Source organism: Rousettus aegyptiacus, unplaced genomic scaffold (assembly GCF_014176215.1).
Source record: "Rousettus aegyptiacus isolate mRouAeg1 unplaced genomic scaffold, mRouAeg1.p scaffold_m13_p_15, whole genome shotgun sequence".
In the NCBI taxonomy this organism is placed as follows: domain Eukaryota; kingdom Metazoa; phylum Chordata; class Mammalia; order Chiroptera; family Pteropodidae; genus Rousettus; species Rousettus aegyptiacus.
The window spans coordinates 36,070,229-36,097,829 of NW_023416290.1; the positions used below are offsets into that span (position 1 = coordinate 36,070,229).

Here is a 27,601-nt window from a genome sequence, read left to right on the forward strand (position 1 = left end):
AACTCTTACACCCTTCATAAAAATGATCTCAAAATGGATCATAAGGCTGGATGTAAACACAAAACTATAAAACTCCTGGATGGTAAAGTACGAGAAAATTTAGAAGTGCTTGAAGTTGGTGATAACTTTTTGGCTATAATATTTAAGGCACAATCCATGAAAGAAATCACTGATAAGCTGGACTTCATTAAAATTTAAAACTTTTGCTCTGTGAAAGATAATGTCAAGAAAATTAAAAGATAAGCCACAGACTAAGAGAAAATATTTGCAAAGCATATATCTAATAAAAGATTGTCATACAAAATATACAAAGGACTCTTAAAACGCAACCATAAGAGAACAAACAACACATTTAAAAAATAGGCCAAAGACCTTAAAAGACACCTCATCGAAGAAGATATGCGGATGGTACCTAAGCACATGAAAAGATGCTCACATCATAACTCATCAGGGAAATACAAATTAAAACAAGGCACCACTGCACACCTATTAAAATGACCAAAATCTGGAACACTGACAACACCAAATGCTAGCAAAGATGTGGAGCAATGGGAACTCTCAAACATTGCTGGTGGGAATGCAAAATGGTACAGCCACTCAGAAGACAGTTGGGCAGTTTCTTACAGGAACTAACCATACTCTTACCACAAGATCCAGCAATGGCACTCCTTGGTATTAACCCGCAAAAATTGAAAACAATGTCTTCCAAAACCTTTTCGCAGATGTTTATAGCATTTTTATTCATGATTGCCAAAATTTGGAATCAACCAAGACGTCCTTCAGCAGGTGAATGGATAAATTGTGGTACATCCAGACAATAGAATAGTTTTCAGCACTTAAAAGAAATGACCTATCAAGCCATGAGGAGACATGGCAGAATATTGCTAAGTGAATGAAGCCAACTTGAAAAGGCTACATACTATATAATTCCAACTATAGGATATTCTGGGAAAGACGGAACTGTAGAAACAGTAAAAAAGATGTGTGGTTGGCAATAGTTAAGAGGGAAGGAGCCATGACTAGGTAAAGCACATGAGATGATGTGTGTCATAGTTGGTACTAGGTGGCCTTCTAAAGAAGTTCAACTTTTCTATTACAATTTTGAATCAATAAAACTGTGGGTCTGGAATCCCATTCCTGCCCTTGCCTCTACTTGGTGACTAGACTCCCTAATTAACAAAAGCTTTTTTCTTCTTTTTAATATAGTTAACCAGGAAGTTACTCAGTTTCCAACTAAGGTCACTTGAACAATCTGAGCAAATTGGCTCGTTTAAAATTCTTGGCTCTTGAAGTCCAAAATGAAGTGGGTTCTTTTAAAGGAAACTTTAATTGGGGGATCACCAAGAGCTTTAAAATAAATCATCTTTCTAGGCTGAACGCCTCTGGGCAGGACAGCGAGCAGGGCACGGCCGCGTCCTGCAGGTTCCCTAACAGACGGCAAGGTGGAGGGGGCTGCCTGGCCCTGCGCCGCCCGCCCCGCTCAGCCCGGGCTCTTCCCCGGCCAGCGGCGCGGCGCGGGCGGAGCTCGGGTGGAGCGCCAGGCCCGCCGCCGCCGCCGCCGCCGCCGCCACGAGCCCAGACCTGCCCGCGGCCCCGGCGGCGCAGTCTCGCGGGATCGCTCAGCTCTCGCTCCCCGTGCGGCTCCCTGGGCGGCCGGAGTCCCGGACAGCCCCGGAGCCGTCTCAGGTCGCGGGGGTGCGGCGGGCTGGACGGGGAGCTCGGGGAGAGAGCTGCCTTCGGACGCCGTCCGAGGTCGGGCTCCTCGGGCCCCGACTGGGCGGGCGGCCGCTGCCGGGCGCGTCCAGGGCGAGCCGAGCCGAGCCGGCCTCGAGGCTGCGGGGCGGGCTGGGGGCGCGCGCAGAGCCGCAGGTGCCGGGAAGGCGGCGGCGGGCCGGCCGGCACCGCGGAAGTTCCAGCGAAGTTGGGGCCAGCGCCTGAAAGGTGATGCCGGGTTCCCGCGCGGCCGGAGGCGCTGCGGCTCGGCTCTAGGCCTGGGGCAGGTGTCTGGGTGTGGGGCGCGTTACCCCGCCCGGCGCTGGAAGCCTGGACACGGCTGTGTGTGTGTTTGGGGGTAAGGGGTGCGGTCATTCGTGACTCGGGGCCCTCAGCCTCCCTCACACAGAGACTCCGTCGCCTTCCTGGGACAGACTTGCGTGTTTTCCCCTTCGGTGGGATCACTACTCCAAGTCCATGAAAACTAGTTTCGCTCCTCCCCAGGTAGGCTTCCTGGAAGTCTCTCTTTTGAAAAACAGAAAAGTAAGTAGGTCCCTAGAAGACTGCCACAGAAACGGGCTCTTTAGAGTCTTTAAACATTTTAAGAACTCATTAGGTCTTAAAGAGTTTTCCTGGGACCCAGTTTTGTGCGTAATAAAATATCCAACAGGGGCTCTTAGATTTTGTGATTCCATTAATCTTTTTTAACTTATCCTCGACCCACCCTGTCCGCCCCCCCGCATTACTTCTCCACCTCAGTCATCCAGTGCCCCCTTTTACCCCGTGTTCGGCACAACACAAATCTATCATCAGCTCCCTAGAGACGAGACTTCCTCAGCAAATGACAGTGATATAGTCTGGGCCAAGGCAGGTGGAAGAGTGTCTCGATAGGATGGAATTTTTCGCCGTTTTTCCAATGCTCGTTACCTATAGTAAAAATCTTAACTTTGCATTTGGATGTCTGCATTTGTGTTTATGACAGATGTTGCTGATACGCCCTCTTGATTGTTTTTACAGTAATTGACCTGGAACTCATTTTCAGGAAATGAGCTTCTTTCAAAATGGTGAAATAATGAAATGAGGAATTCGAACATTTTATCTTTGGATGGAAATCTGAGAATGAAAAGAGTGATTAATTCAAGCCATGTGGTAAAAACAGGAATTTGAAGAAAATGGAAATGTTCATATTTTTGTGGACATGTGTTTTTCTACCCCTCATAAGAGGGCACAGTCTTTTCACCTGTGAACCAATTATTGTTCCCAGATGTATGAAAATGGCCTACAACATGACATTTTTCCCTAATCTGATGGGGCATTATGACCAGAGTACCGCTGCTGTAGAAATGGAGGTGAGTAGTTATTCATACCTTTATAGAAAAATAGTTTATGCTCTGTTCTATACTACACTATGAATGCAAATTGTTGTTGTTGTTGAAGACAAGGATTCTTTCAGTTGTGTACAAATCGTATTTGGAATAAACTCTTTGAAAATTATATTCCCTTTTGAACTTACATTTTGTGTACATTTGTGGCCTTGTTTAGTGGATTTGCTTAAGATAAAGTTCATTTTACATGAAATATAGTTATGAATGATTTCGAAGTATCTTGCACCTGGTAAATATTTTGCTTTTCTGTATCAATTATGGTAGTTTCTCTGATAATGTGAATTCTGAATTTTTCCTAGTTCATTGAACAGCAAATCTATATTGCCTGGACTACATATATTTTCATAAGTAGTTGTGTTCATTTGGTAAGTTTACTGAAGCAAATCAATTATTGAAAGATTTGTGAGCTCTAGATAGTGTTTTGCGAAAGTGACTTTTTAAAGCACTTAAATACTCTTTGTAAGATACTTTTTGAAAGAAGCCACAAGTCATGGGAGGAGCTAAGTGACACTAAAGATTGCCTTAGGTGCCTCAGTTACCTGTTTCTGTTTTAGAGATATGGAGATTGCTAGGAAGGTGTGGAAAGAGTTACCTATAGTGACAAGGAGGGAGGGACCTGCCCTCATAATACAGATGTTAGGTTGATAAGTCACCTGAAGGAAAAGACAAATGTTCTTGCAGTTTTACTGACCAAGGATGGTACAGACTTTTTCCCCTCAGATTGTTTCTAAGAGCTGCATCCCTGTAATTTTAATACAGACACTACTTTAAAAACTAACTAGACTTGATTTTGCAGCTTCAGAAGTCTTCCACTGTTGTTTAGTTGAATAGTTGTCGGACTACCTCATTGTAGACTGATGTCTAAAATAGGAGGACTTTTAAGTAGCAAGTTGATGTACTTTAAAAGGGTATTATTACAAATCACATTATTGTAATCTCTCAGTGGTTTTTCAAACCAGTGTAAGATGTTATATTGAATACTGGACAAATGATGTAGTGAGGCTTTTCTTTGATTAATCAGAACCATTTTATGTTCTAATTTGATTAAAATAAAGTATGTATTTGAGATACCTTCAAGGGATAATTATATCATTCATTCACATTTTCTCTGATGATAGTACATGTTTTATAATTCATGTCCTATAGAGTTCTTAAAAAAAAATTTTTTTTTCAAATCTGGTTCCCTTTCTGTGTAGTAGCTACAAACATTTTAAGTTTGAATGCTAACGTCAACCTTATAAATATAGGTCATTTAGAGTTCCTAGGGAAGAGATGCATCCTGTTATTAAGTGCCTATAATGGTAAGATGATAAGAGATAGTTTTTGTTCTACACATGTCTTTTAAAATTTGAAAAATGGTTATTTTTTATTTACCTAGCTTCTTTCCCAGGTAGTTTTGTGTCTAGACATTATCAAGAACATTTTAGGCTTATGTTATTTATTTGAAGATGTATATATAGATATATATAATATCTTTACTAAGTTTTATTCTATAAATCATATTTCAGTAGGTTTAAGCATATAAAAGAAGAAAGCCATCAAACTATCACTTAATACCAGCATTAACTTAAGTCTACAAAGAAGAAGGGGAAATGGAAAGGCAAAATAACAACCTGAGTCAGACTTTAAACTCCTGTATATCGTTTTTTTTTTTTTTTTTGGTCCATAGTTTTGTGCTTATCCTGTTACCCCGTTATTATTTGTCCCTAGCCAGTGGCATTCTCTTTTAGTTCTTATATCGAATATCTGAAATGCTATCATTTGAGGGTTATAAGTCACCCTAAACATCATGCAGAACTTCTTAACCTCTTTTGTGCCATTGATACCTTCTCTGAATAAAGGGATGTTTTAAAATTTAAATAAAATCAGTAGGATTACAAAGGAAACATTATATTGAAATATACTTCTATTTGCAGCCCAGGTTAAGAACGCCTGAATCCTTCATATATATAGGTGAAGAAACTGAAGCCCAAAGAAGTTATGACTTGCTCAGGTCTGAGCACTGTTTGACCCAGTCTTCTCTGTCATCATGGGCTCTAATGTCATCTTTAACTTTTTTTTTTATCCCTGCCCTTATTGGATAAAAAAGAAAATATTTCCTAAGATGCAGAATGTGATGTGTTAATTTAGTCTTTACTGCTTCTTTGAAAACTTCATTTCGATAAAAATTAAACTGGGAGGTTTTTTTTCTTCTTCTTTTTTTTTCTTTTTGCATTTATTCATGTCTCCCTCCTTTTCCTCTCATCTGTGCCTTGACTACAAAATCTCATCAGAATTTTTAGATCAGAAATAAGATCCTTAGCCTTCAGCTGCTCCTTCTGTGGTACCAAAGTGATTCGTTAAAATACAAATCCACACAGTCCACTTGAGGTTAAATTCTTCACGATTTCCCTATAGCTGGCAAAATAAAGACCTGACTCTAGTATGGCAGCACCCAAGGCTCTTCATGTGGCACTTCCTTTCCAGCCTTCCATCTTGTCCCTTCCAAACACTCTGCTTCACCCAAACAAACATATTTGTAGAGCTCAAATCCATATATCTCTCTCTCTCACACTGCCATACCTCTGTACATCGTATTGTATCCACTGCCTTCTGGGCTTTTTGCCTACCCTCATCAGCAGCTCAGTTTCTTCAGGTCCCAAAGCAATAACTGTGCTTAGTGAAACCTCCTTTCACTTTTCTCCCAAGCTTATTTAATCAGCTTACTCTTTACCCTGTAATAGTACGTAATATATATGACAGTTCTTATTTATTACGGTATACTGCAATTATTTACATGGCTCTCTCACTGAATTATGAGCTTGTTGAAAGTAGAGATAGTGTTTATTTATTTCTATCCCTACTGCCCAGTACAGTGCCCTCAGCATGGTAGGTGCTCATTAAAGGCTGAATAAAGTAAAAGGCTGAATAAATCAGCAAAGTGGATTTCCTTCCCTGAAATCTTTACCTTCTACCTCTGTCTTCTGCAGTATCAAGTAAAAGACATTCTAATATTTTTAGGTGGTTTACAAATCATCCACTTTCTGCCTAAACCTAGTTCTGATAAAATAGTTGACATCCTCTGTGTTCTTTTCCCAAATTAGCTTGACGCATATTTGTTAGAATTTATTTAAGGAATTAGATTTTTAGCCATCTGTATTTATTTATATGGCGTGAAGGGATCATCTTGAGATTGGACCATTGAATTATAAACTGTATGTGTCAAATTTTTTTCAAACATTGCACTTTAGTACTTAAAATTTATAGTCCAGTCAAGTACTAAATTACTAACTGCTTTTTTTTAAAAAAAGTGTTTTACAACTTCTCTAAAGAACAGGTTGGGCTTTACACCTCCAACTCAAGTGTCTGTCTTTGGTTTCAGCTGGTCCCTGTTGAATTTCCACTGTTCACTCTGAATTAATGTTAGCGAGGGGCTGAAGAAGAATTATCTGATGCTTATGGCAACCAGTGTACTTTCTTAGCTACCAAAAATTCCATATAAGTCAAGAGATCTATCTCATTCCTCTTTTATGCCTTAACTTTTCATTTTGTGTGATGGCTGTCCTGTTATATAAAATTTATAGCATTTGTGTTCATCGCTGATCTGTGATTATATGAGATGGTTTAGAGCAGTGGTTCTCAAAGTTTAGTTCATAGACCAGCAGCAGCTTGTGAGCTTGTTAGAGATGCAATTTTTGAACCCCATCCCAACCTATTGTGAAGATAGAGCCCACGAAACTGTATTTTAAAAAGCCGTTCAGGTTTTTCTTGCAATGTTAAAGTTTGAGACCCACTGATTTAGAACAGAGAATTCTAACTCTTTCTGTAAAGGGCCAAATAATAAATATTTTGCCTTTGCAAACCATATAGTCTCTGTCACAGCTTTTCAACTCTGCAGTTGCAGCAATATCAGCCATAGACAATACATAAACAAATGAGTGTAGATATGTTTCAATAAAACTTTATTTACAAAAACAGGCAGTAGTTTGCTAAACCCTGGTTTAAAGTACGTGATAGTGTTGTTATTATACATGTATAGCAGGTATAAGTAAACATTCTGTGCATTCTTATTAATGTTACCTGAATTATATGTTATTTACTTGACACAAATTTTTTTTTAAGTCAAGTTTTTCACAAACCAAAAAGATCTGACTGGGATATCCTGGTTCTTTTGTTTCAGAGATTGCTTGAAATCAGAGCCTTCAGTTTTTTCCTTATTTTATTATCTGAAGCTAAAGTCATTTGTATTACAAAGAGTTAATTTACAATTCTGAATAGTAACTTGGCATTATAATGAAAAGGATGTTGTATAGTCTAATTCTCCCAAGTGGAAAAACAAATGGCTGCTGGTTTTCCATTGTGTTCCTTTTTGTTTCATATCTAGAGCATTGTTTCTCAAATTGTTAGGTTGATGTCCCTTGAGAGACCGATTTCATCCAAAAAGAGCTGAGACTGATCTAGGGAAAATGGAAACAGGAATATATTTATTTTTCTGCTTGAATTGCCTTCATTGAGCTCTAGGCAAAAGCAAAGTCATGTATTGTGTTTGGAATAGCTTGTGGTTGTTCCACTTTTAAACAGTCTAAAGGGAAGTGAGCCCCCAAAAAACAAAGAAACAAAACCTTTTCCTTATCACCTGTGAATATGTATTACTGAAATGTCACTATTCAATTAAAAATAAAAAGATGGAGAAAAACTTTATAAACAAATTTTTAAGAAAAACTATTTGTATTGGGCAGTGGTTTTTAAACATTTTCATTTTTCTGCTTTTAGTAGAGTCTAGTGAACCCCTTCCGTCCCTCCTTATTCTCTATTCTTATACCACCTCCCAATCCCCCATACACAGACAAGAAAATGTTTAGTGTGGCTAATCTCTTTTTCAGAGAAAGCTTTCTGAAAATAGCTGTTAACTATGCTGAAAGAAAGCTATTGAGTTATTTAAAATGAAATAAATATTAAAGTGTTCTAAGTCATTTATGTGTATAGTGCCTACTATTGTGTTTTAAATGTAGAAACCACAAGTTACCTTTGTGATGTGTTAAATTAGTAGAGAAAGTACCTTGACTAATTCTGAGTCTGCAGAATCAGGGTTAGACTTGTATGTGAACAGAGGACAGTATTTCCTCTTCGAGGCTCTGCTGATACACACAATGTTCTTACAGAGTCATTCCCTGGTATTCCGCGGTCTAGGATATTATTAGTTGTGTCCTCAGGAGAGCCTGTCCACTAAGGGACATGGTTCTTTCAGACTGTGGGGAGACTATTGTGTTGTGATTATATTCTTCCCCTGAGAATCTGGCAGGTAGATAATGAAGCCTTTTTACTCTAGTTTGTATATTTGTCATGTATTCATTCACTAATGTTATTGAATGTGTAACTTCCCCAGAAGTACAGTTTTTCAAGTTACAAGTTTTATATTAAAAACTTAATCGACACATCACTAGACAGATTTTTTAAATTTTATTTTTGGTAATGCCAACAAATTACTGTGCATATTTGTCTAATTTCCAAAAGAAAGCCCTTTGGGGAAAATAATTAAAAATTTGTAGTTCTCTCTGCTGAGAAATATTGCAAAAATAGCAAGTTTTCCATTATAGAGATAATGAAAATTTTTGCTGTTTATTCTCCTCTTGTATTCCAGGCTCTGCTTCATTTTTTAAAGAAGCTGACTGCCTAAGATTGATCACATTCATGAAAATAAGTGGCAGAGTTCTTACCACTTCATTATGCAGTAGCCCATTAATATTCTCAAAGAATTTATTCAAATCCTTTAATGAATCTGTTGTCTAGCTAAGGCGCATCACTTTTTTCTTCACTTTCTCTCCATTTTCATTACCATCAGCAGAAGTTGACTTTCTTTTTGTTGCCATTTTAAAGTAAGAAATGAAGCTTTTATTACTTCTTGAGAGTTACTGTGTTTGTCACCAGGAGTAGAAAGCACAAACCTGAGGTGAGAATCGGACATTTTGTAGTTACTTGGTCTTGTTCCCTAGTAAAGTGGCTGCCTCCATGTACCAGTGGGATTCTGATTCATGCTTCAGAAAGTGACAAATGCTTATATATATATATATCTTATGCCGTTAGTACTAACTGAGGCAAAACACAGCCATGATACTGCTGCAGGACCACTCTGCTTAGGCTTAGCTTTTTATATTTTTAAAACATCAAAATATCTTTTTTTCTTTCGATTACTCTCTATTACAATTCTAATCCATACTTTCTCTTCAGGATCTTACAGTGCCACATATTATTGGTTCCTTCCATTATCATGTCGCCATAGCGTGAGGGAGTTGGCTGGTGTATTTTAAGGAAGAGGTGGTAGGTAGTATGGGAGAAGTAGGCATTCTGAGAGTGTGAGTAATACACTCATCCTACTTTCCCATGTCTTTAGTCCTGCGTAGGCCACTTGAAGACGAAGGCTCTTCGAGTATACCTGATGTGAGTGAGTTAGGTAATACAACATTCATGAGCAATGGCTTGGGTTGATTACTCTAGATGACCCATAGTTTTGTCCAGTCTGTACCAGGAAGTATTAGCAAAACCAAGGGGGAAGGTCCCTTTTATTTATGTAGGGTTAATCTCCTTATCGGCACATATCTATGGCCTCATCAGCTTTATGTCTTAAATATGATGGGTCAGTATAATGTCCTGTCCAACCATGATGTGGTTCGTCTGTGACAATGAAATTGAAGTGCAGAGCTGAAGAGCTGAATTTCCTCTAAGGCAGTGCTTCTAGACTTTGGTGTGCATCCAAATCATCTGAAGGGCTTGTTAAAGCACAGATCACCCCCAAAATTCCTGAATCTGGGGCGGCATGCCACGTCTGGAAAAGCACCTTAGCCATTTGATTAAGGTTGCTTAAGATAGTCTATTAATAACATATCTGGTTGTACCGGAGAGTTAAAATGGGCAGGTGCTAAGAATTACTACCCCTGAATGTATTTTTGATGGTGTTACTAATCTCTTAAAGTCCCCTGATCTGCAATAATGCTTTTGATTTTCTGTTATGATAAAAGGAAGACCTCTAAATGATTTTCGTTTGGCCCTTTCTACCATAATGTTTATCTGGGAAGTCAGTGTAGTGATTGTACTGATCACTTAGCTCTCATTTTGCTAATGGATGCTCTGAGACTCAAAGACAGAAAATCATCTGCAAAAGGTGGCACTGGTAGTTAATGATGGAGCTACAGCCAGAGTTACAATGCTGGCATCATTTCTAGTAAAGCATTGTATAAAATACCTCACATATTTTGGTTCTCATTGTCTACTTATCATAGTTTGGCTCTGGCTATTTTTCAGAATGGAAGTATAAGTTGCCTTCTTAATTGCTCTCTTCTTCCTCATCCTTGCTACTACTAATAGTTAACTACCACAGGATTTCTCCCAGGGACTTACCATGTCTTGAAAGGAGCCTACTTTTTATTTCTCTGAGCATTAAAACTATGATTAACAGGACTATTTTAGTTAATATGGAATGGTAGAATCACAAAAGCATTACTGGTATTTTATGTTGTTGTTAGTTACTGGATGAGTTTCTGAGCCTTCTTTGAAAAAGAGAAATTCATAACAAAGACCATGAAGGCACTGGGTTACTGAGAGAGTCGAAGGTGTCACTAAGAAGGAGTAAAGGGAATAGACCGAAGAGACTAGGAAGTTTGACTCTTTGTTCAACATGGGTTTATGTAGCACTTAGCATGCTAAATACTAGTTTAACAAAATGATGGAATTCTGAGTGTAAGATTAAAGACATAAATACCACAGTGAGCCAAGTTAATAGCATTTTTATCTCAAATTTAGGTTTCTGAGAATGGTACTCAGGACATTTTGTGGAAGAGTATAAAATATTTCTATCAAGATGTTTACTTCGCAAGATTAGGAAAATACACTTATTTGGTTTATGTTTTTAACTGATTGGGATAAATTCAATAACAGGCTGACTACCCATTATTTTGGTAGTATGACATTTTAACGATGTTATTTCTTCTTGTCCATGAGCATGATATATACTTCCATTTATTTGTACCTTCTTCTGTTTCTTTCTTCAGTGTCTTATAATTTTCTGAGTATAGATGTTTTTCCTATCATTGTTGACATTCATGCCTGTCTTATGCTTTGGGGAAGGGTAATTTTTAGGGAGAACTGGGTTGGCACCATAGTGTCAGGATTAAAGAGGACATACTTTGGAGTCATACAGATCCAGGTGAACATCCTGGTTGCCACTTAGTACACATGTAACCCTATAAAAAGTTGCCTCACCTCTTAGAGCCTCATCTTCAAGGTGGCGATCAGAACACCTACTCACAGGATTATTGCAAAAAGAACTAATATATGAGAAAGCGCAGTGTCTAGCTTATTGTAAGTAGTAAAAATCCAAGCTTTGATCTATTATAGCTATAGTATTGGCAAAAGCATTAGATCAGGAATAAGGGCACTTAAATTTTAATTCAGACTAGATTTTTGGATTTCAATAACACTTTCAATAAAAAATTGGATTGCCTTTTCTCATTTGTAATTTGGGGTTTGGATTAGGTCCGTAGTTTTAAACTGTGACCTCTGGAGGTGCTTTGAGGTCACTGGTGGAGAAGTGGAGCAGTGAGAGATCTCAAGAAGGAGGGCTTCCTCTTCAGCCAGAGCAGCTGTGCTTTTATTTACTTATTTACTGTATCAGTCTTCTTTGTAATCTCTTATTTAAAGGAAATGTTTCTTGGGAAAGCACATACACACACACTTTGAAAATAATAGACTTAAAAGGCCTCTCAGGTCCCTTCCAAGTCTAAAATTCTTTGTATCTATTAGCTTGCAACAGAATTTGAAAGTTAGTGACCCGCACTGTACCTCACTTAAAGACATGTTTGTTTGTCCTTTTTACACAATATTTTAAATATATTAATGCTACAGAATTTCTGTTTGATAGCATATCTTGTGAGCTTCCCATAGCACCGTGTCTTAAAAAAAAATCCCAGTTACTTATGATGAAGACTGAATGAAATGTCTCGTTATCCACAGATTTTTCCCTGACATAAGTTTGTTTTGGAATTTCAAGGAATGACAAAATAAAATATAAATGTTGTGATTTGGAAAAAAAATTAAAGTGACAAAATTTTAAATTTTGAAGATTTCACATAAAAATCCAGATTCTGTTTTCTTATGAATATTGCATATCTGCCTATTCTGGGACCACATTCCCAAATAACATCTGATGGAATTGAGTAGCAGCCATTACCCAACTACTCCCTATTATCTTATATGCTCTTGGATTTACCTGCCTAGGCTCTGAAGGTATTTGAGTTTTCAACATCTGATTTATCCTCTGCAGACTGCATAAATATCTACATCGTTGAATTAACAAATATTGGCACTCTGGAAAAGTTAAACAAAGGTTGTGACTTGCCATGTTTTTCCTGTAAGAAAATAATTTTGTTACACCACGACTACATGTGTTACTTTTATTTTACCTGCCCTTAGACTGGACAATAATAGTTCTTAAGTGCTGGCCATCAGTTTATCATAGCTATTGCAAACTGGCTTCTGAGTTAGAAGAATGTTGAACATGGCGTGTTTTAATTCTTTCTGCTATAGGATCTAACTACCAGATACTCAAAAATTTTAGGCACTATGTTTCTTTGGGACAGTAAACAAAGAGGTAAATGCTATCAGTTGCCCATGCCTTGTTCCACTTCGGCCCCAAAGGAGGTTACTCACACAATCTGGGCATTTTCCTTCAAAGGACAGAGAAAATTGAGACTGTATTCTGCAGTTTACCTCCAAGTTCCTTGTAGGTGGCAAAGGGTCAGGTCTCAGCATCATTCAAAAAAGGGAAAGGTAGTGTATCAACTGTGGCAGCCCTGTCTTTGCTCAGTCACTTTGCCCTATCAGGATAGGTTCAGTGTCCTGTAAGTGTTGGATGTGGGTTCTGTATGTGCCCTTTAAATCAGACTTGTTAATTTTAGTGTATTCACCTCTCATATTCACTTAATTTTTTGGCCTGCTTGGCCTTACATTTATTAAGAAATATGCATTGCAATACTTCATTATGATCACGAAATTGTCCATTTTTCCTTGTAGTTTTGCTGCCTTTTACTTTATATAGTTTGTTATTTTATTAGATACATACAGTGCTCAGCAGTGCATTTTAAATACATTTGTTTCAGTTTATCCAGAATCTGAATGTTTTATGGCAGAAGATATTTAGTTGGTCATACTCCTAAAAGAAGTCCTTGTTCCTTCTATCTTTCAAATTCCTCAAAGTTTATAGTTCACTGATGAGACTTTTCCCTGTTTTTTTTTTTTTTTTTTGAGGGGAGAAGAGAGATAGCTATAGATATTTATTTATTTATTTATTTATTTATTTATTTATTTATCTATCTTTAAACCCTTCCTCTCATTTCAATGGTGTTTGGAGAGGAAGGAGATGTTAATACATAAGTTCAGTGCATTTCCCCTTAAATCAGAATTTTCATCTTCTCTTACTCTACATGTTCTTTAGGTAATTTAATTCAGTTATTTCTGTTACCATTTTTATAATGATAACTTCCAAATCAATATCCTTAACCTAAAGTCTTTCACCTGCATAGCTCTATTTACTGTCTACTAGTAGCTATCCACACTCAAATGTCCCAGGGGCACTTCAAATTATCCATCAACAGATGGATGGATAAACAAATTATGGTATAGCCAAACAATGGAATACAACTTAACAACTAAAAAGAATGAACTATTGATACACAGAACAACATTGATGAATCTCAAAATAATAATACTGAGTGAAATAAGCCAGACAAAAAAGAGTACATACTATGTGATTCATTTATGTAAAATTCTAGAAAATACCACTCTCTAGTGACCGAAAGGTCAGTGGTTGCCAGCAGTGGGAGGTTACTGAGATGTGGGAGGGAGGTGAAAAGAGAGATAGGAGAGAGGGATTATAAAGGGGCAAGAAGAAACTTCTGGTAGTTGTAGATATATTTATTACCTTCGTTGTGGTAATGCTTTCAAAACCCATCAAACTACATGCTTTACACATGTCGTTTATCATATATCATTTATACCTGAATAAAGCTGGAAAAACCCTCAATACTGAAGGCTTTTCACAGAAAAACAGTTGTCCCTGCCCACCTTTCCCAAAGAAAGCCACTTTGAATTCCTTTAGGTGTTCTTTTGATAGGTGCACTATACAGCAAGAGGTATTAATTTCTTAAATAACATAGTTTCGTTCAACATCGTTTTGTCTCTCTGGAAATATTTATGATCTCTATCATGATGCTGTGAAATTTTTTATTGATATAACGTTATTGTTCATTGTTTTGGATAGTCATTCATTTCGATAAATATCTATAGAGAAATATATATATACACACACATACGCTATCCTAGGCATTGGGGATTATAACAGAATAAGTAATATTTCTTGTGGAATTTACATTCTAGTGGTGAAAACAGGAATAAACTAGTATATAATGAAATGTCAAGTAGTGATAAGGACATAAAGAAATATAAAACAGAGTAATGGAACAGAGAATGACAGGATAATTTTTTACATAGAGTGGGCAGAGAGTGACTCTCTGAGGTGACAGTTGAGCAGACACGGTTAGGACACAAACCATGTGACTATCTGGAGGAAGAGTATTCTAGGTTAAGGGAACAGTAAATGCAAAGATTCTGAGACAGAAATATACCTGGAATAATGAGAAGCAAAAAAGCCAGTTTGACAGCAGTGGAGCAAATAAGAGAAAGAGTAATAGGAAATGCAATTGGAGACATAGCCAGGGGTCAGGAAATATACGGCCTCATAGGACTTGGTAAGGACTCTGGAATTCATTCTATTGGAGTCTTTTGAACAATGTAAGCCTTTTAAAACTTACATTTTAAAGAATCACATTGGTAGGAGTATGGATTAGTATGGAAATCGACTAAGATTATCAAGAGTAGGAAGTAGTGAGACTTGTTAAGAGGTAAAAGATATAGTGACTTTGGGTAGTAATAGTGAGAAATGATAAAATTTGAAATATATTTTGAAGGAAGAATGAACAGGATTTGCTGATGGGTTGATTATGGGTGAGAGAAAGAAAAAAGAATGACTCTTTAGATTCTTTCTTGGCCTGAGCAGTTTGGTGAATGGTGGCACTATCTTACTCAATGGGGAAGACCGGGAGTATTTAGGGGATATGATACAGTGGGATCGAGTTGTGTTTTGGACACGGGTTTGAGATGTGTGGTGACAGCAAGTGGAATTGTCCAGGAGGCAGATGGTCATTCAAGTCTGGGTTTCACAGGAGAGATGGGGAACAGAGATAAATTTGGGAACCTTTCATGTATAGTTGATATTTAATACCATGGTTCTGGATGAGTTTCCCCTGAGGAGTGAGCATAGATTGGGAAGAAGTCTGAGGATTGAGCTCCTTAGAATTGGGAATTGGAAGAGAATCAGAAAAGGAACACCTAATGAGTTAAGCAGAAAGCCATGGTAATTGGTATCCTAGAAGTCAAGTAAAAAAGTACCTCAGGAGGAGGGCAGGCTCTACTACATCAGATGTTGTTAAGATTTGAGTAGGATCAGGACTCAAAATTGACCATTGGATTTGGCAATGTGGAGTTTGTGGTAACTTTGACAAGCGGTTTTCACTGGAGGTTGGGGACAAAACCTAATTGGGTTCAAGAAGGAATCGGAAGAGTGGAATTGGAGAAAGTAGGCTTAGACCACTATTTGGAAGAGCTTTTCTATAAAGAGGGATAGGAAAATGGAACAATAGCTGGATGGGGATTATGATGTAGAGTAAAAGAGGTTGTGTGTGTGTGTGTGTGTGTTACGGTGGGAGATAATAGAGCAAGTTTGTCTGATGGAGGAATCACTGTAGCATAGAGGGAGAAATTATTGCAAGAATAGGAGAAAAATGCAGAAGCAAAGTCTTTGTCTAGTGAAGTAGGGAGGATCCAGTGTACAGATGGAGGACTTAGTTGATTAGGAGTTCAAGTTGTTCATCCATCGAAATAGAGAAGGCAGAGAATGTGGATAAGCTGCAGGTATGTTGGTACATCTAGTTAGAGGATGAGGAAATGATCTGGTTGTTTCTGTTTTCTCAGTGAACTAGGAACAGAATCATCAGCTGAGAGAATAAGAGGTTGAATTGGAGTTTTGAAAAGAGAGGAGTATGTGAGAGAGATCTCTGTAAAAGAGAGTTAATTGTTTAAAGTTATAGCCCAGAAATGTTTTAGTAGTTGGTTTGCAAAGTGTGATGCCAGCCTTTTCATTTTGAAGACTAGTATCCTTGTGTTCTGAGAAATATTCTTATATTCCTTATTTGATTATCATCCTACCCCATTTTCCCTGTTGTTTATTTCTGAAACCCATTTAGTCAGGTGTTAGACAGTTAGACTAGTTGGGAGGATTTTCTCTCTGATTGTCCATCTCTTTCCTCAGCTTTATTTTCTAATGCTATAGAGTTCTTTATTTCAGCTACCTTATTTTAATTTTCCATAGCATCCTATTTTTTAATGGAAGCAATAGCATCTCATTTTAAGATATTAATGTTTTTATTTTGTGATTTGTTTTGTTCTGTTCACCACATAATTTCTGTTTTCTCCAAATTTCCTTTTGTCTGCTTGCCTGTTTGGGGCTCTGTCTTTCATAGGGATTTCTTCAAATGCCTGAAGATCCTTTGCTGCCCATTTATATTTGTGTGGGGCACTGAAATCTCCATGTGCACGAACGGGGCTGGTGGGCTTCATAGTAAGGTGAACTCAAGCTCTTTCATTGTCAATATGTAGAGGTTTTTTTCCCCCAAGTTTTTTCCAGAGATGGGGATGGTGGCACATGCCTGTCTGCCAATCTTTTGTGAACGAGCAGGAAATGCAGGATGAGGACTTCACGTTTGCCTAGACGGATTGTTACTCACTGCAACCTCTTTTCACTGCACTGTGGCACAGCCCAGTCCTGTGCTGGATACCCTGCCTGGGGTAGGGGTGAAGGGATAATATAAAGAGGAACTGATTTGTAAACATTCCTTGTTTTAGACTTTTCTGCTACTTGGTGCCTAAAAGAACTGAGACTCTCAGATCCTTTAGGGCAGAGCAGCTCTATGGAACCCTCCACTCCTCCTTTGTAATCCACTCCTATGTCCAGTTTCGACATCTCTCTAAATACCTTTTTGTCACTCAAAGTTTTGGGTCTGTCTTTTTAGATGTTTTGTTTTGTTTTGTTTTGTTTCTGTTCTTTGGCAAACTCAAATACACTTAATGTAGTCTGTCCTGTTCATTTGCTAACAGAGTAAGACTCTTTTTTCTTTACTGTCATTTTAGTGAAGAAACAAAGGAAAGAGGATAAATAGATGTGGTCAATATACCATATTTATCCAGAACCCATCCGTATGCTCAAAAGTATAATCATCACAGTAACTAACATTTATTGAGTGCCTACGTCAATATACCATATTTATCCAGAACCCATCCGTATGCTCAAAAGTATAATCATCACAGTAACTAACATTTATTGAGTGCCTTCATTTTATTAATGTAGTATTCACAACAATCTTACAAGACAAGTACTATTATTATTGCCATTTTGCAGATGAAAAAACTAAGACACAGAGAAGTTAAATAAATTGCCAAAGTTACATGGCCAGTAAGGGTAGCTCTAGGATTCATACTCAGCTGTCAGACTTAAGTCACTTCCTGCTTTAAACTCTCCAATAGTATTTCATTCCTTTATTTGAAAATTGAAGCAACTTAGCATGTCATTCATGCTCTGCATGAGCGGGTCCAGCATACCTCTCCAGTCTCACCTCTTTCTAGTCTGTCCTTGACTCCACCTCTTTGAACTTATATTCTAGTCACATGGAACTTCTTGCCCTGAAATGCACCATGTTCTCGTGATCCTCACGCCTTTTTCATGCTGTTCCTTCTGCCACAAACATTGCTTTATTCTCCAGAACACTCAGTGTATGGTGTTAAGGTATTTCAGCATATACTTATAAATTGAACATTTGTATAATATATTTCACCTAGCAATCAATGCATGCTTTTGATTTGCTTTAATTTAGCATGTCTTCTTGAAAAATGCATTATTGAATAAAATAATACTACTGTATTATGTATGAAGATTTCTAAGTCTAACAGATTAAAACATCATCTTTAACAGACCAGACAAAATTTGATCATATTAAAAGTGGTATTTAAAGATTCTTTTGACTCCAAAAGTATAAGCAAAAATGTATATATTTAAACCATAAATGTTCATTTCTTTCATTTGTTATTAAAATATTTTCTAACTTTATCTTGCTATTTTTCTTAATAGCTTTTTCTTCCCCTTGCAAACCTGGAATGTTCACCAAATGTTGAAACTTTCCTTTGCAAAGCTTTCGTACCAACATGCACAGAGCAAATTCATGTGGTTCCACCTTGTCGTAAATTTTGTGAGAAAGTATATTCTGACTGCAAAAAATTAATTGACACTTTTGGGATCCAATGGCCTGAGGAACTTAAATGTGACAGGTAAATTATGTTTTTGACTAAAAGCTACTAATGATATTTTAATATTTTAATTCATATTTTAATATTTCCATGTTAGTGACAGGCTTTCATTATTTAATAAATGTTTACTGCACACTTAATATCTACCAGGCACTGTACTGATAAGTGTTGCAGACACAATGGTGAGCAAAAACAGACTCGATTCTTATTCTGGGGGAACTTACAATGAGATAGAAGGAATGAAGAGTAATCAAATAATTATACAAATAAATGCAAATTAACAACTGTGCTAGGTGTAACAAAGGAGAGATGTCTAGTTCTATGAGAACACGTAATGGTGCCTTTGACCTTAACTGGGGAAAAATAAAATTTTATTTTTAATACACAGACCCTTTTACACATTACTCTTTTTTTTAATAGTATTTTCTTAGTTTCAAGTATATAATACATTGGTTAGACATTTGCATAGTTTACGAAACAATCCCCTGATTGCTCTTTCTCTCTCGTTTACTTTTGTCTCCTATTCTCTAGACATTGGGAGCTTGTAGTTTGAAATAGTCTACTAATATAATGAGACCTCATATAATCTGGGAAGGAAAATGGCTACCTTTTTTTTCTTTACCTATAAACTAAAGAAACTATAGAATCTTTATGGATTTCATACACTTACGGCAGATGCATAACCTTTTTCAAGAATAATTGAGTAATACAGTCAACCCTTGAACAATGCAGTGCAGGAATTAGTGCACCAACCCCCCATGCAATCAAAAATCTGCATACAACTCTTGACTCCCCAAAAACATGACTACTGATAGCCTACTATGACTGAAAGCCTCACCAATAACATAAACAATCAGTTAACACATACTTTGTATCTTATATGTATTATATACTGTATTCTTAAAGTAGAGAAAAAAATGTTATTAAAATCATAAGGAAAATAAAATACATTTACAGTATTTGTTGGAAAAATTCTGGATATAAGTGGATCTCTGCAGTTCAAATCCATGTTGTATAAGGGTCAACTGTGTGTAGTAAAGTTGAGGATGCTCATACCCTATATCCTAGGAAATCCCTTTTCTAGAAACTTTTACACAATCAAGTAGTAGTGTACAAAAATATTAATTTTTTAGCATTCTTATTTTTTAAATGGGGAAAAGATTGTGAAAATATATTGTAAAAATGATTAGTAAATTGTGATATACTTACACACTAGAATACTGCCATACAATTGATAAAATGAATGCAGTTGACTCACATCTGTCAATATGGATAAATCTAAAAATTATAGTGTTAAGTGAAAAAAGGAAGTTTCAGTATGACATATATAAAATGATCATTTTATAAAGTTCAAAACCTGTGAAACAACTATATAACGTTATAGTTAGAAAATAACACAGTAAGAATACTAAAAAATACTTGAGAATAAAAACTGAATTTGTCATGAATATTTCTGAAGGAGAAAAGAGAACAGAACCAGAAAGTAGTAACTCAATAAAAATGTTGACTTTATTTATTTAATTTGTATCATATTTACAGATTACAATACTGTGATGAGGCTGTTCCTGTAACTTTTGATCCACATACAGAGTTTCTTGGTCCTCAGAAGAAAACAGAACAAATCCAAAGAGACATTGGAATTTGGTGTCCAAGGCATCTTAAGACTACTGGGGCACAAGGCTATAAGTTTCTCGGAATTGACCAATGTGCACCTCCGTGTCCCAACATGTATTTTAAAAGTGATGAGCTAGAGTTTGCGAAAAGTTTTATCGGAATAGTTTCAATATTTTGTCTTTGTGCAACTCTGTTCACATTCCTTACTTTTTTAATTGATGTTAAAAGATTCAGATACCCAGAGAGACCAATTATATATTACTCTGTCTGTTACAGCATTGTATCTCTTATGTACTTTATTGGATTTTTGCTAGGCAATAGCACAGCCTGCAATAAGGCCGATGAGAAGCTAGAAGTTGGGGATACAGTTGTTCTTGGCTCCCAAAATAAGGCTTGCTCTGTTTTGTTTATGTTTTTGTATTTTTTCACAATGGCTGGCACTGTGTGGTGGGTGATTCTTACCATTACTTGGTTCTTAGCTGCAGGAAGAAAATGGAGTTGTGAAGCCATTGAACAAAAAGCTGTGTGGTTTCATGCGGTAGCATGGGGAATTCCAGGTTTTCTGACTGTTATGCTTCTTGCTATGAACAAAGTCGAGGGAGACAACATTAGTGGAGTTTGCTTTGTCGGCCTTTATGACCTGGATGCTTCTCGTTACTTTGTACTCTTGCCACTGTGCCTTTGTGTGTTTGTCGGGCTGTCTCTTCTTTTAGCTGGCATTATTTCCTTAAATCATGTTCGACAAGTTATACAGCATGATGGTCGGAACCAAGAGAAACTAAAGAAATTTATGATTCGAATTGGAGTCTTCAGTGGCCTGTATCTCGTGCCATTAGTGACACTTCTTGGATGTTATGTCTATGAACAAGTGAACAGGATTACCTGGGAGATAACTTGGGTCTCTGACCATTGTCGTCAGTACCACATCCCATGTCCTTATCAGGTAAAAGCCATCTTTTGTATTGTTTTGTGACTTAATTTTAACCTAGAACATGTTCCCTAGAAATATACTTGAGTTAGTTATGAACATAAAGTTAGATTTCAGGTGAGAAATCCAGTAGACATAGGAATGGTTCCCTATGCATCATTTGCAACTGGGATAAATGTCTGAAGGTTTTTTAGTTTCAGTTCAATAGTAAAGTGCCTTCTTTAGCTATTCTTTTAAAAATTACAGTGAGTTGCAAAGACAACTTAATAGTAATGAAGAAAAGAGTCAGAAGAACAGGTCTTGTCATTGGGAAAAAAGAAAAGTAACTCCTGCTGAATTGGGAGTTGTTTTAAATTCTTCAGTTAGTAGCAGAAAACCTTATTTATGTATATTTAATTTCATAATATTATAATGTTTTTCAGAGTATTTGCTTACAAAAATAAAACTTGATTTTTGCCGAACCATCCTGTCATTTCTTAACTGAAAAAAACAATTGAAACAAGATGTGTTTCATATATTTCTGATGTTTATGGTTAGTATAAAGATGGTGTTTTTACAATTAAAAATGTAAATTTCTGAAAATAGGAAAATTTTAAAAGCATTTTAGTTAAGGCTTTTTTAATAGGAAAAAATTTTAAATAGATTGTATACATTTTTCTTGAATATTTATATTTGATATTAACTAATCACATGGATGTAAGTGCTACCAGTGTATCAAATCAGGCAATGTGTGGGCTGAATTATTTTACACAATAAATTATATTCTGGAAAGTTACTACATTATATAAAATAGGTTCAACTATATAACCTAGTAGAACCTATTTTATATACTTACATGTGGTGATAAGTTTTACTTGCCTGCGTACTGGTCATAGTCTCGTTATCCATAGGCCGTTTTTCCTGTATATTTAGTAAAGGCACAGTCTCTTAAAGTGATCCTGTTGTATTAAATGTCTCGTATGTTCCCCAGTATTTTTGGAAAATTAGGAGGAAAAAACAGCTATAACACACTGTTAAAAAAGTTTAAGGTCTATGATTTTAAAATATTATGTTTCATATAAAGAAACTATAAGATATTAGAAGATAACATGAGAAAATTCTAAACATAGTGGAGACAAACTTCATAAGTGTGATAAAAAAAATTCAGGAACTATAAATGAAAAGATTGCAAAATTTGACTAAGTTAAAAAAAATTCTTTTAAGATGCCGCATGGCAAAAATCTTGCCATACTCAAAGTCAGAAAACCAATTGGGAACATTTATTCACATATTACATCATAGTTGAAGAGCTCATTTCTTTAATTCATAAAGAATTCCTACAGATCAATAAGAAAAAAACCATAACAATATAGTATAAAAATGAAAAAACAATATGAAGAGGGTTCACAGAAAAGAAAAATCAAAAAGCTGTTCTTAACATGTAAAAAATGTTATGAGAATGTAAATTAAAATTATAATAAAATTATATTCCACTTATGACATGGCAAACATCTAAAGGTTTTATAGGCACTGTGTTGGTGAAACTGTGGCAAAATATGCATTCTCAGATTTTTCTCTTTCATTAGTTCAACATTCTGTGGAAAGCAGTTTGACAGTGTCTGTCATTTAAAATGCACACACTCTTTGATCCTGCCCTTACGGGAGTTTATAAAACAGATATCACAAGTATGAGATTACATACATACAAAGATACTCACTGCAGCATTATAGGCAATGGCAACAGGTAGAAAATAATCTAAATATCCATTAATAGGGATGGTTGAATAAATTATAGTTCAGCCATACAATGGAACGGCTTTTAAAAATAAATGAGATCTATTTGTATTGATATGAAACAGTCTTCAAGAAATATTAGTAAGTGAAAAAAGCAAGATATAATAGAGTGTATAGTATTTTGACACTTGTGTAACATTTGAAAAGTAATATTTGAAAGTTTATGTTTAACAGAAAAGTATGAATTAATTTTATGAAATTTCCCTATTTTCACATTTTATAGATATCTATTTTGCTCTAACAAACAGTTTTTATAACATGAACATCAACAATGTGTAAAGACTCTAAAGTAGTATATTGTTATAATGAATTTAAATGTGGGATTTTTTGTGGTAGGTACATTAAAGTGAAGGAAAATAGATAAATATTTTGAGGCAAGTATTTGGCAATATGAAGCTTCTATACTTCTATGGGGGAAACACTAAATATATTTAAATGTTTTTTCCTTTCTAGCTATGTATTCTGACACACATATAAAGGTTCTTTGTTCAGAACTTAGGTAAAGAGTGTATTATACTTAAAGCACTATATATTATATCAAACATTTTATAATGAAACAGAGTAAATATTTATATTTTTTGTTCCAGGTTTATGTTGACTATATAAACGTCTCTCCACTTAGAATATATCACTAAAATTTTTATTATTCACTATTTTTTTTACAGGCAAAAACAGAAACTCGGCCAGAGTTGGCTGTATTTATGATAAAATATCTGATGACATTAATCGTTGGCATCTCTCCCGTCTTCTGGGTTGGAAGCAAAAAGACATGCACAGAATGGGCTGGGTTTTTTAAACGAAATCGCAAGAGAGAGTAAGAACCTATTGAATTATCTGACATTATTTTAAAATAGATCACATACCAAGGAACTATTAAATTCATTGTTGTACTGGAGTTTTATTATGTCAACTGTTGTTTCAAGTTTGTAAATCTTTTTCATGGAGAGAGATTTTTTATTTTGGCATTAATTATAACAGTCTTTAACATATATCATTCTATTGAAATATGAATGAAAGATTTGTAAAATAGGTGTTTTCTCTCTGTGGCTTATACTACATCCAATTTTATTATTGCTTTCATTATTTTGGGCATAGCACTTTTAATAATTTTGTCCTTTTTTATCAATGATAAAAGGTTAAATGGGGTCAAATATGTGTAAAGAAATCTATAAAATATGATTCAAATGTGATATTGTTTACTACCTTTAAATTTTATCACACACAGCATTGATTTAAAATTTCACTTATTTGCCTTGCCTAAGATAGTAAAAATTCAAACTTATGGAACATACTGCAACAATATATAGTAGATATATGTACATTTATGAGTTAATAGTTTATTTTAGTTATTTACATACATTGCATACCATGTATTATTAACAACATACAATAGAGTTTTTAAACTGTTCCCCGTTGGGTTGATTAATGAACTTTTTTTGTGGTAAAATTTTTTTTTACCGTAGACCTTTTAAAAATAAGTTTTTGAAGTCTGAAAATTGCATTTAATGGGACTTGAAAATTTTTGCACTGTTATTATATGTCTACCCCATATTTATATACCCACACTAATTTGCTAATTTTAATGTTAGAAAGAAAACAATTGAATTTAAGCAAAGACCACTACTTATATTCTGTATCATCTCTCTTCTGGTTTACTTTTATATATTTGGTATACTCACCTATGATACACTTAAAGATAGTACCCTACTTTATTCTGGGTTGAGTTTCCTTGCCCTCATTCTTTGGTTTTGCCTATTTCTTTACCAGTCTGCTATTTATGCTGACAAAAATAACTAACAGTGTATGCACACATTTCAGTTCAGGAAATCCACTTATATATCGTAGTGTTTATAATCTTAGGTTTTAAAAATAATATAAATCGTGTAGCATTTCTGACTTTATTGAATAGGATTTTTAGCACAAGATAGGTGATATGTGTTATGGCTTCTACTATAACACTTAATATTTATCAAGTAAATCTTGTCCTTGGTTTGTTACAGTCCCATCAGTGAAAGTCGAAGAGTACTACAGGAGTCATGTGAGTTTTTCTTAAAGCATAATTCTAAAGTTAAGCACAAAAAGAAGCACTACAAACCTAGTTCGCATAAGCTGAAGGTCATTTCCAAATCCATGGGGACCAGCACAGGAGCTTCAGCGAATCACGGCACTTCCACAGTAGCCATCACTAGCCACGATTACTTAGGACAAGAAACTTTCACGGAAATCCAAACCTCTCCAGAAACGTCAGTGAGGGAAGGGAGAGAAGACGGAGCGAGTGCCCCCACATCAGGAGAACAGGACCGCGGCGACCCTGCCTCCCCAGCAGTGTCCAGTTCCAAACTCTGTGGGGCACAGGCCGACAGGAAAGGCCGCGCAGGCAACATGAGCGATAAGGGCAGTGTGTCTGACAGTGCGCGGGGTGAAGGAAGGTGAGCTTCCGTTTGGTTATCTTAAACCAGCACTGTTCTGAGTACAGCAGTATACGTATTTTATTAAAGCAAAGCACGTTTGGAAAGAACACGTCTGTGAGATGACATTTTTATACACTTAATCCAAAGAAGCTTGGATTTAAGAAGTTTAAGTTCATCCTATAAGTACACTTATTTCATAGTTTAATTCTTAGCTTTGAGAAGAGCTTTCATGTATGTTGTTCCAGGAGAACAGTAATGTTCATTTCTATGGTAATTGTTAAGAGTTGCATGTATATTTAGGTAAATGTTTAAGATTCATCTGAAATACTTTAATTAGTACTGCATTACAGTAGTGTCTAAAAGGTTTTTGTCAGTTTATACAAAGATGATTATGTTTTAATTTCCTGAACATGAAAGGTTGTTGACATTATCTTTAATGAATTTTTCCAAAGAGTCATAGGTGATCCAAACACAGGTAAACATCAACTTAACCAGAATACTGACAACTAACTACTTTAAGGTCTCTAGATTGTCTTACCTTGTCCTCCCAAACTAGGCCAAATGCACTTCTCTGTGTTCCTCTAACAGCTTTCGCATACCTGGATTATAACTAGATACATGCTTTTATCCTCCACTAGATTTATAAACTCTTTAAAGGCAGAGCTGAGGTCTTTCTTATCTTTGTGTTCCCAACCACTTACATATTGTCTGATCCACAGCATGGTGGGAAATCAATAAACTGTTTCTAAACCAAGGGTAGGAATTCTTTCTTATTAATTGTATTCCCATGAGACACCATGCTCACTCAGTCCATGCATGGGTGGTGTTTGATCCAGTTTCCAAAGTTAGCAAAAATTGTATTTGAAAATAAATTATTTATATTTTGAGGTGTTAGAGCATACATGGAGAATTTAGGTTAATTTTCCTCTGATAAAAGTGGATACTGGTTGGGAGTAAAAGCTCATGAAAAGTGGATAGTATTTAGAAGGACATCTGGTATCGCATTCGTGCTTGAGTATTTATGTATGTCAACTTTCATTCTTCTGCCTAGGGTCACTCCAAAAAGTGACGTTACTGAAACTGGCCTGGTGCAGAGCAACAACTTGCACGTCCCCAGTTCTTCAGAGCCAAGCAGCCTGAAAGGCTCCACATCACTGCTCGTTCACTCGGCTTCAGGAGTTAGAAAAGAGCAGGGCGCCGGCAGTCACTCAGATACCTGACAACCAGGTTATCCCACTACTTAGAAGCGGACTTGTGTTACACTAGAGGGGACCAGTACACTGTCTTAGAATAATCACTGTTATGTTCTTTTGCACTTAAAGCCACATTACACTGGAAACAATAGACTCTGAGAATAGTATGATTCATTTCACACAGAAGTTAATGACAACAATATACCTGAAAAACAGAAATGTGCAGGTTAATAATATTTTTTACATTGTGTAGGAGGAGGGAGTTAGAGGAATCTTCCTTTTTTTTTTTTATGAAGATTCTACTCTTATTAAAAGTATTTTAAGGTGTAAAATGCTATTTCATTTTTCCGACATAAAATCAAGATTTTTCTTTGCTAGAGTATTTAAAACTTATCCTTGTATCTTTTTTATACTTTTGAAAATAAGTTTATATATATTTGAACTTTTTAAAGAAATCCTAGAAAATCTATTCAAGTATTTTTATGTTTTCCTGATATCTTAGCACTACTTTGGTAACTTTTACACTGAATTTCTAAGAAAATGAAAAGTAGTATTCTTTTTTAGTATAAAAAAATAATCGGCACACGAAAAGGTGTTATAATGGGTATTTGACTAAAAAACATCCACGTACTCTACCTTATCATCTTCAATGTGTGAATTTTATAAAATCTCATTATTTTAGGAATTGCACAGGTCTATTATGCAACTAAGTAAGGTGCTTATTGAAAGAGGGTCCAATGTTGATTGTATTATGCTGCTCACTGATCCTTCTGCATTTTAAAAATAAAATGTCCTGGAGGATTAGTAGATGAAATGTTACTCTTTTATAAATTAAGCCAAATATAATTGGTTTTCTTTTTTTTAATGTTGCATGATTTTGCATGACCACTCAAGATTGTATTATTATGACCATTTACAGTTGCTTATATTTTTGTTTTAACTTTTATTTTTAATATTTAGAATACTACAGGTGCTTTGTATTGTGCAGTATCTTTCTCAGACATTACATAGAATTCATTTTTGCATTTAAATAGAATTTTGCTGGACATTAAAAAGTGTATTAGCAATATTAGTGCCAATCAAATGGAAAAAATGTAGTCCTGATTGAATAAAATATATTTCATATGATGTACTTCAAAA

At 35.8% G+C, this 27,601-nt stretch overlaps 1 protein-coding gene across 7 annotated transcripts; it reads left to right on the plus strand.

Annotated features, from left to right (window-relative positions):
• The first annotated feature begins 1,540 nt into the window (after window positions 1-1,540).
• FZD6 (frizzled class receptor 6) lies at window positions 1,541-27,601 on the plus strand. Of its 7 annotated transcripts, none has more exons than XM_036232912.1 (8): window positions 1,541-1,686; window positions 2,731-3,062; window positions 3,398-3,463; window positions 18,367-18,563; window positions 20,082-21,099; window positions 23,523-23,671; window positions 24,858-25,286; window positions 26,320-27,601. In XM_036232912.1, exons 2-8 carry the CDS (start codon window positions 2,886-2,888, stop codon window positions 26,486-26,488), a joined length of 2,205 nt encoding a protein of 734 aa, XP_036088805.1. In that variant the 5' UTR covers window positions 1,541-1,686; window positions 2,731-2,885; the 3' UTR covers window positions 26,489-27,601. The 7 variants fall into 7 exon arrangements, with proteins under 7 accessions (XP_036088805.1, XP_016002995.2, XP_036088808.1 ...); XM_036232915.1 differs by having other exon boundaries at window positions 1,557-1,752; XM_036232914.1 differs by lacking the exon at window positions 1,541-1,686 and adding an exon at window positions 1,781-1,941.

Excerpts from the sequence above, each read along its gene's own strand:
- FZD6 (XM_036232912.1), top strand. The coding sequence starts at position 2,886 with ATGGAAATGTTCATATTTTTGTGGACATGTGTTTTTCTACCCCTCATA. Across the intron at positions 3,063-3,397 it reads CCGCTGCTGTAGAAATGGAG|TTCATTGAACAGCAAATCTA; the intron begins GTGAGTAGTTAT and ends AATTTTTCCTAG. Across the intron at positions 3,464-18,366 it reads TAAGTAGTTGTGTTCATTTG|CTTTTTCTTCCCCTTGCAAA; the intron begins GTAAGTTTACTG and ends TTTTCTTAATAG.